Below are 15917 nucleotides of genomic sequence, written 5' to 3'. Positions count from 1 at the left end.
TAAATCATAGTCGGTTGTAGTGTTTTCACCTTGTCCGTGTCTTTGTCCCCGTCCCGCAGTCTTCAACAAACAACTGCATGCGTGTTTTTCCATCATTGCTTACCTGCATGACTGCATGATTGGTTGTACAGTATATGTGCTGTAAAATAAATGTGCTTATTTAAATGTACCCCGTTCATCGTGTCATTTTCCCCCATTGAAGCGCCGTATTGTTTTTCGGAATACTTGTTGGTTTTTGAATACCGATCATAGAATCGGGTCCGGCGAGGTCTGGCGATAATACCCACTCGGTTTTCCTAGAATGGAACGAACCGCTTAAGCGGTTCGTGTCCAAACAGGCCTTCGCCGAGGTACGGTCCCTCGGTAGGTTACCCGCGCGAATACTTAGGTATATCGATATTCAGTGATTGACCCTGTCGCGCTCGGGTAGAATACGGACTGGGCCGTGGTGTGTGCTGACGGCACACCCGTGACTGGTTCTCGGCGTTGTTCAGGGAAGTCACGACTGAATTGCTCGTCCGGTGGACGTGCGGCTGCTATTAGTGAAAAGCGGTCGTTCGCACGCTGGGCGGCATAGATTCGTAACAATATATATATATATATATATATATATATATATATATATATATATATATATATATATATATATATATATATATATATATATATATTCGTTGTTGTAATGCAATGTTTATAATCTCCTATTCTGTATTCAAAAATTAGTTTTGTTCTATTAAGCTGGAATATCCGAAATGTCTGGATATTTGCGACTCCATCAGCTGTGTGTTGTCGGGGATCATTAGTGGACAACAAAGACCAAAGCTCTCAAAGCACACAAACATTTCCCAAAAACTCTCGTTATAATCCGTTCGTCAGGTAAATGTATTGTTAAATTTAATTACATGAAGGTAGAAAAATCCATTTTATTTGACTAAGTCATCAGGTTGCAAGCCTCGACCTTCAACGACTGAGTAAGTTGGAGTTGTTATAAATCAGATGAATCGATTTATCCATGAAATAAATCTCGAAACAATGTGATTTGCCAGTAACGTTGGAATGTTTATTGATGTTTCATATGTCACCTGTGGCTGCTTGTTGCATAATTTCTGGAAGTGCAGCTGTGCTGCTGAGGCAGTGCCCCTGTTACCAGTAAGCTTGTACTCATTTTGCTGACTTCAGAAGGATGACTGGATGAGTCAACCCATCTGGTGTTATTTAACGGAAGGACAGGGGCTCAAACTCAAGATGCTCAGATCTTAAGCCAGCCACCTAAAGGAGTATTAATATCGAGAAAATTAAGAGAAGAGAGAAAGGAGGTTATACTGGAGTGTGGGAGAAGTGGGGAGAGAAAGGAAAGAGGTTTGGTGAGATTTAGGAGTAATGGGTAGGAAGGATCATGTCCAGTGTACATAGCTGGGGTGGAGAGGGGCTCAAAATTTCCATCATAGTTGCAAATATAAAAAATAAATGTTGCTCATTCCCTCCATGGCATCATACACAGCAAACCGCACAGGAGATACAAAACTACCAACAGCATCTCAAACCCATTGGTCAAACTACCTGGCCAAGAAAGTTTCAACCAATTAGTTGAAACGTTTTCCTATAAATGTAAATTAATTAAGCCACCACTCGTAGACACAAACAAAACGCAGACACAATTACCACTTACAGATTCAAACATCCATTCTACAGTTTTTCTTCACATTCCATATACAATATTTGTACTGCAGTTTACAAGGAAAAAAAACCAAACAAGCCAACAATACTACTGCCACATCACAACATTGAGCTGGCAGGACAGCCTAGACCCAAGAGTTATGTGTGCACTCACCTCTAAGTTATCTAGCCTGGGTTTAGAATCCTGAACCAGCTATAAAACTGACACCCTGGTGTTTCACTTGGATGTCGATAAAGATCAAAGTCCCTCAAAAAGACATTAAAGTTGGGTGTCCAATCTGCTAGCACTATTTGTTGGTGGGCATTAAAGACCCCACGCTGTCCTTCGCAACGAGTAGACGAATTATGCACGCACCCGAAACAAAGTACTAATTCCTGCTTTATAACGTACAGGAGGGGCTGAATTAGAGGCATAACTGTGCTCCGAGGAATGATGTAAACATGCAGGCACGTGCTGTGCACGAAACGACAGTGAGCACACCGATGCTGGTAATAATGAATCACACGAGAGGAGTTCAGTTATTTTTAATCACACTCTCAACAACCCAAATTAAATCAGTTTCCTCGAGCCACGACTCAACAGTCACTTCCAATCTCTCTTCGATAAGACGACCTCACACCACCGCTCCTACTTCTTTGCTTTTCCCATCTTCTGAGAGACAATACCAAGTTGTGCCGCTCTCTCCGATTTTTTTTTTAAGGATGCAGGAATCATACATCACATCACATCACATCACATGATCAGCCAAGCTTGCATCTTTTGCTTCACATCCTAAATGTCTGGACCATGTTTATATAATTTGATCATACTGAGCACAAGAGTCGTTATTATTAAGACATGACTATCATGAGACAAGACAGTAAAATTGTCGAGTATATCATTTATATTGAGATTAATCATCAGATGACCAGGCTGAAACTCTCGTCATTACCACAGCCATATTGTGCCAGGTATAGGGATCAGCCACCTCCAAAGCTTTGGTTAACTAAATACCACCCGTTCGCAGAGGTTCTGCGGTTTTAAAACGCCTTTTGGTCTCCAATTACATCTGCCATTGTCACAAACACTCAAACGCCTTGTCAACAATACAAACACCAAGCGTTTGTTTTCAGTGAATGTCATGACCACCCTGAAATCAAACAGATTCAACGCACTGCACGTGCATTTTCTCACCAAGCTGTCAATCCCTGCGTGGTTTCCATGTGCTGTTCTGCTCGAGATATATAATCCTGCACTTAAAACGATCATCCTTTCCGACCGAGGGCTGGACATCGGCCATTGGGAGTACATGCAATTTTTATCTTTAGCCTGCGACCCACATTAGGCAGGGGATGAGAGAATATTGGATCGCGCATATACATGAAAACAATCATTTTGCAGGATAAGGAGGAAGGAAGTTTTCCAGTTAACAAAAGACGTTCATTGTTCTCTGCAGAAACCATGGTAACATGGAAGAATCTATTCTGGGTTCTGCTTTCAGGTATGTTGTTCTTGTTAAAACTTTGAACCATTTTGTTTGTTTTTAAGTTTTGTGTATCGATTATTTCCCCTTCTTTAGGTGGTGTTCCAAGCACATGACAGTAGATTGATATGGTAGATATGAATTAATGTTGAATGGGGACGGAGGGGGAGGCGAGAAAAGAGAGAGAGATGCAGAGAGAGAGAGATGCAGAGAGAGATGCAGAGAGAGAGAGAGAGATGCAGAGAGAGAGAGAGAGATGCAGAGAGAGAGAGAGAGATGCAGAGAGAGAGAGAGAGAGAGATGCAGAGAGTGAGAGAGAGATGCAGAGAGAGAGAGAGGGAGAGAGAGAGAGAGAGAGAGAGAGAGAGAGAGAGAGAGGTTGAGAGAGAGAGTGAGAGAGAGAGGTTGAGAGAGAGAGAGAGATGTTGAGAGAGAGAGTGAGAGAGAGAGGTTGAGAGAGAGAGAGATGCAGAGAGAGAGAGAGAAAGAGAGAGAGAGAGAGAGAGAGAGAGAGGTTGAGAGAGAGAGAGATGCAGAGAGAGAGAGAGAGAGATGCAGAGAGAGAGAGAGAGAGATGCAGAGAGAGAGAGAGATGCAGAGAGAGAGAGAGAGAGAGAGAGAGAGAGAGAGAGAGAGAGAGAGAGATGCAGAGAGATGCAGAGAGATGCAGAGAGAGGCAGAGAGAGAGGCAGAGAGAGAGAGGCAGAGAGAGATGCAGAGAGAGAGAGAGAGAGAGAGAGAGAGAGAGAGAAAGAGAGAGAGAGAGAGAGAGAGAGAGAGAGAGAGAGAGAGAGAGAGAGGGAGAGAGAGAGAGAGAGGGAGAGAGAGAGAGAGAGAGAGAGAGAGAGAGAGAGAGAGAGAGATGCAGAGAGAGAGAGAGAGATGCAGAGAGAGAGAGAGAGAGATGGAGAGAGAGAGAGAGAGAGAGAGAGAGAGAGAGAAAAAGAGAGAGAGCGAGAGAGAGAGATAGAAAGAGAGAAAGAGGGACAGAGAGAGAGAGAGAGAGAGAGAGAGAGAGAGAGAGAGAGAGAGAGAGAGAGAGAGAGAAAGAGAGAGAGAGAGAGAGAGAGAGAGAGAGAGAGAGAGAGAGAGAGAGAGAGAGAGAGAGAGAGAGAGAGAGAGAGATGCAAAGACATCAGCCACTAATTGGAAGTGTGAAAGATCAATATTTTTAGAGTGTTGTTATTGGGGAAGTTTCAGCCTTCGGGAAGAATCGGAAAGAGAAAATCATCTCAAAATGTGGAACTTCTCGACTAATTGAGAGAAGAGTGTTTATTTGTTTGATTGGAGAAAGGCTGCAGATGGAGCTGGTGGGGTGGGGGGGGGGGTGGTTGACGAGGTTTCTTTACTCCATATACATTCCAGAAATTAGATTATAAACTTGCATTAGAATTTCAGCCTTTTATCATTGCAGCCTTTGTATAATTTCGAATTGCCTACTTTTTTATTCGAATTTTATATTCTCACATTTTTATTCGAATTGCCTACTTTTTATGCAGTGTTCTTCAAATATGTATGAAATATTGCTTACTTTGCTTACTTTGCAAGACGTAAGATGTGACCCGATTATATAGTATTAACTGGCTATTAACTGTCACTGTTGAACCGAGAATTGGCCAAAGCTATTTAGCGAGAGAGTTGATAAAAAAAATGTGATGGGTACCCCTGCGACTCAATACCATTAGAAAGATGTTTGTCTGTCTGCATGTGTCATCACCTTTATCAAAGATGGATGAACGGGTCTTTGTCAAAACTCTCAGAGGTTCATCAGTGAGTGCAAGGGAGTGTTATAGGCAAAAATATATTTGAAAATTTTGAAAAAGAAAATTTGGATTTTTTGATTAAAATAACTCGAAAATACCTTAGACTTTGGAGCAATGTGAAAGGTAATTGGCCGATTAATATTGAATTAATAGTAAATTATAAATATTAAATTAAAAAATCCAGATTAGGATTAAATGATCCCAGATCATAATCCTTAGTGGGTGGAGGGCAGTGTTTTAGGCCCCCACCAAATTACAAAAAAAAATAATAAATATTTGATTTCTTAAAAGTGCCAACAGACTCTCAATGGGCAATGCTGGGTACCTCTGCTGGTATATAAGTATACATATATATATATATATATATATATATATATATATATATATATATACATATACATATATATATATACATATACATATACATATATATATATATATATATATATATATATATATATATATATATATATATATATATATATATATATATATACAGTGCTGCCCCCAGAATCCGAATTTAATTCGTTCCAGGAGGCTGTTCGGATTGCAAAAAGTTCGGATTCCAAAACTATTTTCCCAATAAGAAATAATGGAAAGTGAATTAATCCGTTCCTGGACCCCAAGAAAACCCACTTTCAAGACACTTTCAACTGAAATTACCCGTGTTTAAGGTAAAATAAGATGAGTAAATGACCTTTTCTGGGTCATGAATCTTCTTCCAAGCCTGGGGGATGAGCAGGAGCATTGTCGCTTCTTCCATCAGGTCTGGATGCAGCTCCGGACTATCAGTGGCCATTGGGATCCAAAACGTAAACTGTTCAGCCTGGTGGAGGTATGTAATTAACCATGAAGCACCAAATGGTGTTTTATATCCCAGTACACTCTGTTGAGACAGAAACATATATATATATATATATATATATATATATATATATATATATATATATATTTTGTTGCGGACCTGGAGTCAGGGGGCGAAGAATACGAGGGGTGAACGACCTCAGGTTCCCACCAGACTCTCCAGAATCGCAGGCCATCACACACGAATAACTTCATGACACGATGGGTCGCTCTTTGTCCGTGAACGCCAATAACTTAACCATGTGACTTAGGGTCCTCCATTTAATGAATAGCGTTTACCTAACGGTCACGTAATCTAATTACCGGGGTACATGCCCACAGTACGCACTTGCACAAACCGGATCACCTTGCCATATCAAATGCGGCCGAGCGGGACTGCCAAGCACGTACCGGATAGGAAACGGATCATTGGGGTAATGCCCCAGCTAAAAGGGTGTGAAATATGCTGGACCAATGGAAGAAAACACGAAAACGAGCTGGGAACATTTCTAGGCAAAGCATTTATTTGCAATCAAGCGACGAAATGCATGTGGCACATTGAATGGGGTTTAATTTTATGTACAGCAGGGGACAGCAAGGAATTCATGTGGTGCGGCAAAAGACAAGCAATCTTACAAAAGCAGACACAGAGCAGAGTTATCCCATTATATCTTCTACAAACTTAATTTAAGCTCAGATAGGTGCCATCACACACACACACACACACACACACACACACACACACACACACACACACACACACACACACACACACACACACACACAGAAGATGAGAAGCCAGAGACAAAGAAAGCACGTGAGCATAAACGACCTCTCAATACCCGTCGCGGTCGGCAGACCCTTGCAACCCAGAATGCTTCGGGAGAGTTAGGTGGGGGGAAAATGGGATTGCGAGTCAGTGATGATGTTCTTTGTGCATCCAAAGAAGATGGGATCGAGAGGTGGATAGAGAGAGAGCGAGAGCGAGAGCGAGAGAGAGAGAGAGAGAGAGAGAGAGAGAGAGAGAGAGAGAGAGAGAGAGAGAGAGAGAGAGAGAGAGGGAGAGAGAGAGAGAGAGAGAGAGAGAGAGAGAGAGAGAGAGAGAGAGAGAGATGCAGAGAGATGCAGAGAGATGCAGAGAGAGGCAGAGAGAGAGAGGCAGAGAGAGAGGCAGAGAGAGAGAGAGAGAGAGAGAGAGAGAGAGAGAGAGAGAGAGAGAGAGAGAGAGAGAGAGAGAGAGAGAGAGAGAGAGATGCAGAGAGAGAGAGAGAGAGAGAGAGAGAGAGAGAGAGAGAGAGAGAGAGAGAGAGAGAGAGGAGAATAGATGCATAGGGAGAAAGATCCCTAACCTATCTGTGTGAAGGTCTGTATGTGCAGCATGTACCTCCGTGGGACACTCTGCATGAGCGTTCCCATCTCGTAATATGGCACGTTATCTATGGATTAATTACTTTGAGGGTGTTCGTGGTACCATGCACTCCGCACTGGTCTGTCTGGCTGCATGGGGGTGGTGGACAATCGACAGCATGGCAGGGAGTCTCGGCAGTCACTCCAGATCAGGCTCTCAAAGAACAAGAAGCATGTTCTGGCAATCGCACACCAATAGCGAGACAGGGAGTGAAGCGAAGAGGCAAGAGGCGAGCCATTAAAGAGAAACAGCGAAGAGAGACTCTAATGGCTCCATGCTCCCCCTTTTATAAGCCCCGGGCAAAGGGTGGGGTGATGACCGAAAAGCGGCATGCTGTGGCCTGCATCCTGATCCTCGATTGGGCTACAGCAGCCCAAGCCATGCCCTGCCAGAACCGAGTCCCTTACAGCCTTTGCTGCATGGTTCAAGGAGTGATATGTGCTGCCTGCCTGCTATGCAGAACATTATGTCCCATTTCATCAAGCACAACCAGCTTTCATTGGATGCAGTGAGGTGCAATGATGATAATATTATAGTCATTCTCCAACCTGAGATGAACGCCATGACATCACCGCTACAACGCAAGTTCTGTCTCCAGCTCCCGGCAGATCTATCTCGCACTGCTAATTACGAAGCTGTGATTTCAGATACTGTCACAATGCATGGAAAATGCAGTTACTGACCAGTTTTGCCCTTGTTAGGGCATCATCAGGGCAAGATAGCAAGCTTCCATACAATTATGACTGAAAAAGTTAAGCACCTCTACAAAAACAACAAAGATTTCAATTTTCTCTCAAACAAAATTGAAAGAACCCTCCATGCACAAGCTGCAATTTCCATTAATCCTTTAGACCAAGAGAGTTTTGTGCACTCAGCACAAGCAGCCCTAGAGGAGTATCAACATGAAAAAAAACACTTTCATCTGGTTAAGGTTTAGAGAATGTAATGACATTGTTGCGTACTTCGATTGTGTTACTATGGCCCATACAAGACTTGGGAAAGCCCAAAGATGGCAAATTGTTGGGATCAACAATGGTTGGATGTCCTACAGTGAAATTGGATGTCAACTTGGCTTCCATTGAGCCGTTAACAGCAGATTGGTCTGCGAATGTCAATAAACTAATTGTATTAAAGATGGGCCTCAAATTGGATGACCCAGGGTGGCCTCTACCACAGAAAATGCCTTGATTAGGCTTGTCAGATGTATTTCTTTTTCCAGAAACACAGTGTTGTGGCATGAATGAAATCTTCCTCAGAGGTTATCCACAAGAGCGGCAAGGAACTGGCCTCATGCTGCAGGTTACAAAGTCAAGAGACCCAAATGATGCCCGAGTATCAACCGAGAACAAAAAAAAGCAACCCACTTGGCATGGTGCCAGGCACTTCAAAACTGGAATCTTGCATCCTGGAAGAAGAATGATTGGTTCAATTAGAGCAGATTTCTCCTGCACATGTCAGATAGTAGAACTCATGCTTGGTGGCAACCTAACACAGCCTATATGTGCAAGAACACTGTGGAGTCCATTGTTTTGTGGTGGATTCATGATGATGTGGGGCTGCCTGCTATGATTGTAAACCTGACCTTGTCACTGAACCCAACAGGTGAATAGTACCATAGGGGCATTTTGGATCAGGTGGTTGTTCCAAATTTTGACAACTACCCATTTTTCAGAAAACGTGTATTTATGTCTAACAATGCCAGACTCCACCGTTCTGATGCATTTGCCAACTTGTTGCGAAATTATGCCATCACAACATTCCCCTGCTAGCAAGCAGTCCCGATGTAAATCCAATAGAGCATGCTTGGGATATTCTTGGGTGTAGATTTAAGACAATGGACCCTCCTGTGAAAATTCTGGCAGAGTTGGAAGCTGCTTTGCACAAAGAATCGCAACAACTCCCTTTGGATTCTTTCTGGTGGCTTTTTCAGGGGATGAGAAGTAGGATTGCAACAGTCCTTCGTTATAATGTGCGACACACATTTTTGACCTTTTTAGACATTCATTCTGTTGTGACAACATTGGGTTTCATTATTCACTGGTCTTGAGCCCAACATCACATGATACCAGCAGCCCCCTTCTGAAGTCGTGCGTTTTTTTTCGTGTAAAACTGCTTATTGCAGACATCCTCATTTTGTGATTTAAAAAAATTTAATAAAACCCCTGAATTTGTCTCGTCATTGATCGAACATGCATACTTTATCAGTATATGGTTCTATTTTTGATAAATGTAATGGTTTCTTAATAGTTTTCTCGATTTATGCTCTCATCCAGAAAATGATGCAGCCTGTATTTACCCTTTTCCAATTTGCATATATCACGCCCTTGAAAAAGGATACACCGAGCTTCCCACTTTACAAACACAACAATGTGTACAATGTTAGCTATATATTTCAATTGGGTACATGTGGTGTACTATTAACACTGCATAATAGCTTCATCTCTCTATATAATTAAACTAAGGAGTCATGTATATTATGTGGGCAAATGGGAAGAAGAGGGGGATGAATAAAGAAAATGGGAAGGGGAAAGAATGAAGAGAAAAGAAAGGTGACAATATTTTGGGTACAAGGTGGGAAAAGGACAAGGAAAAGTATTATTATTGGAGGGAAAGGAGTCAAAATTGAAACATTTTTCAGAACTCATGATTACTTCAGTCACTGAAGGTGGATCGAAGTTGTTTACACCCCCTGCTTGTCTGTCTGTGAGCGGATTCGGACAAAATTTTGTGGGCAGATTGGGTAGATGACAAGGACGAAATGGATAGATTTTGGTGAAGTTCCGGATCTGGATACTAGAGTTTTTTTTTAAGTGATTCTTCACTATTGAGAGATAGGGCCAAAACAATATGTCGGATGATATCTCAAGAACTTGTGGATGGATTATGACAAACTTGGTGTGAGAGTTGGAGAGATGACAGAACAAGCAGATTAGATATTGGTTCAGGTCTGGATGCAGATCTGGCCTATCAGTGGGATACAAAATGTAAACTGTTCAGCCTAGTGGAGGTAAGCGCTCTACCGAGTGCTGTTCTATTGTAATTTATGTATAAGAAATTGGGCAAAATATTAGTTTATGTATACATTTTATGATTCACAAATGATCTAAATGGGACTGTAACTGGTGTACAGAAGAGCTTACCTAATTAATTATCTGTCACTGAAAGACTTGGTTAAAGTGTTTTATTAAATATTTTAATATTCCAATTAAGGAAATTCACACAATGCAGCAGTGGCCAATTTCAGGGTGATACAATGATCTGAGTGATACATTGATCCGGTGATGGTTTAATTTGGTGATGTGATGATCTTGTGCAGTGCAAGCCATTGGAGTAGACCTTGTATATGGAGTGGACTTCCCCATGGACAGGCTACTTGAGGACCTCATGGAAAATTACAGCCGCTTTGTGAGACCCGTGCACAACCAGTACACTGTGATGATGGTTTATATAAACCTCACAAGTGTGAGATATATTGCAGTGGTAAGTCATATTTTGTCATTTGAACTCCTTAGCTATTCCTGAGTGCAAAAGAGATTGTATGTTTGGGGTGATCCAAAAGTCCATAATAAACATGTTAAATGTTCATTTAGTGAGTTCAAAGTAAGGCCTACAAAGACCGACATGGTAATTGCTATTTTTGTGGAGTACTCCACAATTAACATAAAATGATTAAAGTCAGTGTTCAAAATGCCTTTTTGTTAACAGTGCCACATTCCTGGTATCTGCCAATGACAAACTGCAAGCACATGTAATGACTGGTCTTTTTAATGGAAGAAAATAGTTTTTATTTGATTATGAAGGTTATCTTAGTTATGGAGTTGGTTTATAAACTCCATCCATCTTCATGTAGCCCAAGATGTAACAATGTATGGACATCATTCAGTGTTATATCTCGCGCTACATAAAGAAGCCTTCAGGACCCCCAATCTTTGATGATGGGAGGGAAACCATGTGATCACCTTCCCGGGTCAGATTGCGGTAGTGTGTGTCAATGTGGTGCTGAGGTGTCGTCCACCAGACAGTGGTCTCCTTGGGTTAACCTGAGGTGGTCCCTTTGGGTGGGTGCCTGGAATGTCCCATCACGAAGAGAGGATAATCACCTGTCTCTGTTATCATCTGAGCTCAAGCATTTGGACATCGGTATTGCAGCACTCTGAGGTTTGGAGACCAGATTGTGGAGAGATCATGGCAGGTGGTTACATCTACTCTTGGTCTGGTTGCTCTGATGGTTACCATGCCCAATGAGTTGCTGTAGCTGTGTCCAACAAGTTGACTCCAATGTTAATTGAGGTAACACCGGTCAACGAGTGCATAATGAGACGAAGGATTTGTCACTCCTTGGCTGTCATTTCCCTGGTCTCTGTGCATGCTCCAACTGAGGCGAGTGATCTCACCATGAAGGACGCATTTGATGCCACACTTGATTCTGTGGTTTATCAGTGTCCCAGGTGAGATACTCTGCTAGTCTTGGGGGATTTCAATGCATCGACTGGAACTGATATGGATGGTTATGAGACATGTGTTGGTGTCCATGGGTCTGGAAATGTGAACAAGAAGAGCACTAAGTTCCTTGACTTTGCAAGGTCATGGACTTAGGGTGGCTGGTTCGTGGTTTCAGCACTCACAGGCTCATCGCTAGACTTGGTATTCCAACGCTGGTGGTGTGGCAAAGAGATTGACCATGTGCTTGTTCATGGTCACTAGAGGATGATGCAGAACTGCAGGGTCTACCGGAGTGCTTAGTTCCTCAATACTGACCACAGGGTTGTTGTCGCAACTCTGTAGTTGTGGCATAAATCCAGGAGAATGCTACCATCCCAGCCTAGACTGGATGTTGGCAAGCTCAAGGGTGAGTGTGTAGCTGAGGAGTTTGTGAACAGGCTGAGGGGAGATTTGGGGGGTCTGGGTGCTTTGAGGGATCCTGAAAAGTTGTGGAGTGCCTTCAACACTACCGTCCTTGATGTTCCCTGAAGATTTCTTGGAACTCACTGTTGGGCGAGGAAAAATTTTGTCTCTCAAAGGACACTGGATATCATTGACCAGAGTCACAAGGCCAGGCTGAATGGCAGAGCTGAGCTGTTCAGGGAGCTGAGGCATAAAACTGCATGTGCACGAAGGGTGGACAAGGCAGCTTATGTGCATGGAATCTGTGAGGGGGCAGAAACTGCCTGTGGTCAAGTGATTCTCATCCTTCTTACAGAGGAATTCGCACATTGCTTTCCTCTAAGCCCATCCCTCAGTGAACTGTAGTTGGAGCAGAGAGTGGTGGGCTCTTGAGAGAGGAGTCCAAAGTGAAGGCCCGCTGGGCCGGTTCCTTTGAGCGGCTGTACCAGGCTGATCCACCAGTTGTTGAGTTGGATGACAGGGGTGTTACTATCCCTATTGCTGACCCTCCAATCAACTGTGGTCCATCTTCATTTGTGGAAACACAGGCTGTGGTGAACCAGTAGAAATGGGGTAACACTTCTAGAATCTGTGGAATCCATGCTGAACTTCTCAAGGCTGGTGGAAATGCTGGACTTGTGTCGTTGCATGCAGATCTGTGCTCTGCCTGGAACACAGGCAACATCCCAACTGAATGGAAGAGGGGCCTTGTTGCCCCTCTCTGGAATGAAAAGTGTGATCGCCAAGACTGCAACAACTACCGAGGGGTGATGCTGCTCTCAGTGCCGGGCAAGGTCTTTGCTCGGATAATTCTTGATTGGGTTTACCACCATCTGCTTGAGTACCAGAATCCAGAGCAGTCAGGCATTACACCAAAGAGGTCAACGATTGATCGTATCCTTGTTCTTTGGGTCCTCACCGAATGCAGTCGAGATTTTTGGGAGGGACTGCTGGCAGCTTATGTTGATCTCTGTAAAGTGTTTGATTCAGTGAATCGGGAATCCATCTGGAGGATTCTTGGTCTTTGAGGGGTGCCACCAAAATGGATCAATCTGATGTCTGAACTCTACTCTGGCACCGAGAGTGCTGTGAGATGTGGTGGTACCATCTCTGACTTATTTCAAGTTGTTACTGGAGTTCGTCAGGGGCTGTGTACTGGCCCCCACACTTTTCAGCACTTGTATGGACTGGATTCTGGGGAGGATGTCAGAGAAATCAAGCTACGGTGCATCATTTTGGAATGTCAAGATCTCTGACCTTGATTTCGCAGATGATACAGTCGTCTTTGCAAGACTCTAGATATCCTTTTGGGAGCCCTCGAGGTGCTGAATGAGTCCGATCCACTGGGATTATGGGATTCCTGGGTCAAAACTAAGATCCAGCTTTTCAATGACATCTTGGATGGTGCTATCCTGTCTGTACCTGTTTCTGGCAAGGATGGTGAGGTCACAGTAAGATTCACTTATCTTGGCAGTGATATTCATGTCTCTGCTGGCTATAAGCCAGAGATCAACAGACGTCTGTGTCGGGCCTGGGGAGTCATGCATTCACTGGATCATGGGATGTGACACTGTCGGTACCTGTGCAGGAGGATGAAAGTCCGAGTCTTCAGGTCCTTGATGCTTCTAGTCTTGCTCTATGGATGTGAGACTAGGACTCTGACCAGGGATCTGAGGAGACTTACATCCTTTGGTACCAGGTCTCTTCGAAGAATCCTTGCCAATCGCTGCTCAAACTTTATGTCCAACGAGTGGTTGCTGAGAGAGACTCAAATGAGATTTGTTGCCTGCATCGTCCCTGAGCATCAGCTGCGACTGTGTGGACATGTGGCTCATTTTCTTGACGTTGATCCTGCTCACCAGATTATCTCAGCGAGGGAGCCTCATGAGTGGAGGAGGCCATTGAGCCGACCCTGTGCCCGGTGGTTTCGGCAGGTTGATCAGCATCTCAAGCAGATGGAGATGGGCCAGGCATCTGCCTGGGGGATGGCTAGACGGAGGTCCCTGGAGTACCAGCGGAAAGTGGACGCAGTGACGTGCTGCTCCGGCACATTCCCCCATACCTGACCTGACCTGATGTGCATCAACTTGATAACACAGCCGATTTTCAGTGGTCAACTGGTAAGACCCACTCGCCTCTGTCAACCATGTCTATTCAGCAAATCTGAAAAAATAGTAGCAATGCCCCTGCGCTCACCTGGTAAAACCAAGGAACCACTGGTAGGTGTGGATGACCCACAAAATATATAACAGAGAAGAAAGTAAATACCTATTTTGGGGTGGGGTGGCATTTGGGGGGGGGGCAAACCCCTGATTTTTGAAATACCATGAACAAACCTTACTCCTTCACTGGTGATGAAGGTTATGGTAAAGTTTCAGAGAAATTGTGTGTGTAGTTTCGTAGAAGAAGATCCGAGTGTTCACATACTGACTGACACCACGTGATGCTCATGCCTCATATGAACTATGATCCAGGTGAGATCAAAAGAAAGAAAAAAAGTTTTAAATTACATGGTAACACAGAAAAACAATTCACAACAAGACATTCACAACTGTTATTGGTACTTTTGGATCAACCTGAATTGTCACTTGATGTTTAAGGAATTCTCATGCTTGTCTGTAGTTTGTGTTAAAACCACCTTTCCTATGATCTTTTGGTAAATTTCAATCAAATATTCACTCATAAAGTCCAATACTTTATATGTAAACTGGGTATCACCTTTCTTTTGGAATTCTCAACCTATCAATATCAATCTAATATTACTACTACTACGACTACTTTCATGGCCCCAATTAATCCCACCTTGTGAGGTCACCCCATAAATTGTTCCTCTCGACACCCCTCCAATCTGACCATCCTTTCTGCACACACACTTCTCTCACGTACATCTCCACCACTTCCTTCCACCTCAATTTTAGTCTGTCTCCTCTCCTTCTACCAATTGCATTCATAACAAAGACCTGCCGAACGACATCCACCTCTACCTCCTCCTGAGTACACACCTCAAAACAACATCAACCTACCTTACCTCAAGATCTGCAATGTCTGACTCAACATCCATCAAAGGGATGGCTTAGTTTGTGACGCAATGCCCTTCATGCGAAGCAGCAATCTGATGGTTTATAATGGGGTTGGGAATCAAATCCAGGAGTTAAAACTGAATAATATTGACCAAAGGAGTCAAAAATAAAAAAACTGAATAATATTGATCAAATGAGTCAAAACTTGGGCTCTAAAGTTTTAAAATGTTTCTTTGTTCATTTGTTTCAGAGAGAAAAGGAACAATTCTTCAGTATACACATGTCATATTCCATGGTGAGCCATAAGAATAACTACATATAACTTTCTTCATCAAAACATACTAATTAGTAACACTCTCTGGGTTTAACTACCTAAATCCAGTCTAATTGCTATTTTGTTCCTCTTTTCTCCCGTTTGGGAAACTGCTTTCCAGAGACTATTCAATCAATGTTTTCCCTCCAGGGTTTCAAAGAAGGAGTGCACCACCATCTCTTACCATTATACTTTCCATCCCCATTAACCATGCCTAACCCAACACTCATACTTGCAGATTCTTGTGTTGCCTCCCATTCTCACTCTCCTCTTTTCCTGTCTGTTCATTCTTTGCTTATGTTCAACTGCAGCCCCACTATCCTTAAAATTAACAACATAAATCTGTTGGAACTGCAAGTTCGTAATTCTGGTGTGCTTTAAAATATATAAGGAATAAAATACCTTGTGGTAATTGATCCGCCGTGAATATAAGTGATGCTGCCATTTCTGGCCTTGCCCCTTCATCGGGAGCAAAAGATATAGACGGACAGACAACCCGGGGTGAGGGCTGATAAAATAAGACCAACTGCTTTAAAATACTTGGCT

The 15917-nt window shown here is 43.1% G+C and overlaps 1 protein-coding gene across 3 annotated transcripts in view; it reads left to right on the top strand.

Annotated features, from left to right (window-relative positions):
- LOC147026880 (5-hydroxytryptamine receptor 3A-like) overlaps window positions 1-15917 on the top strand; it is an 83838-nt gene that overhangs the window by 5354 nt on the left and 62567 nt on the right. The window contains exons 2-4 of one of the 3 annotated variants that reach the window (XM_085882762.1): window positions 3114-3158; window positions 10471-10634; window positions 15309-15353. In XM_085882762.1, coding sequence (XP_085738888.1) covers window positions 3119-3158; window positions 10471-10634; window positions 15309-15353 — 249 coding nt within the window. In that variant the 5' untranslated portion in view covers window positions 3114-3118. Of the gene's footprint in view, window positions 1-2843; window positions 3159-10470; window positions 10635-15308; window positions 15354-15917 lie in introns of those variants that run through there. The other 2 variants (XM_085882761.1, XM_085882763.1) reach the window with 2 other exon arrangements.

This window comes from Eptatretus burgeri, chromosome 5, assembly GCF_056783735.1.
Source record: "Eptatretus burgeri isolate ZD-2024b chromosome 5, Ebu_testis_v1, whole genome shotgun sequence".
Taxonomy (NCBI): Eukaryota; Metazoa; Chordata; class Myxini; order Myxiniformes; family Myxinidae; genus Eptatretus; species Eptatretus burgeri.
This window is presented reverse-complemented; position numbering and strand designations above follow the sequence as displayed.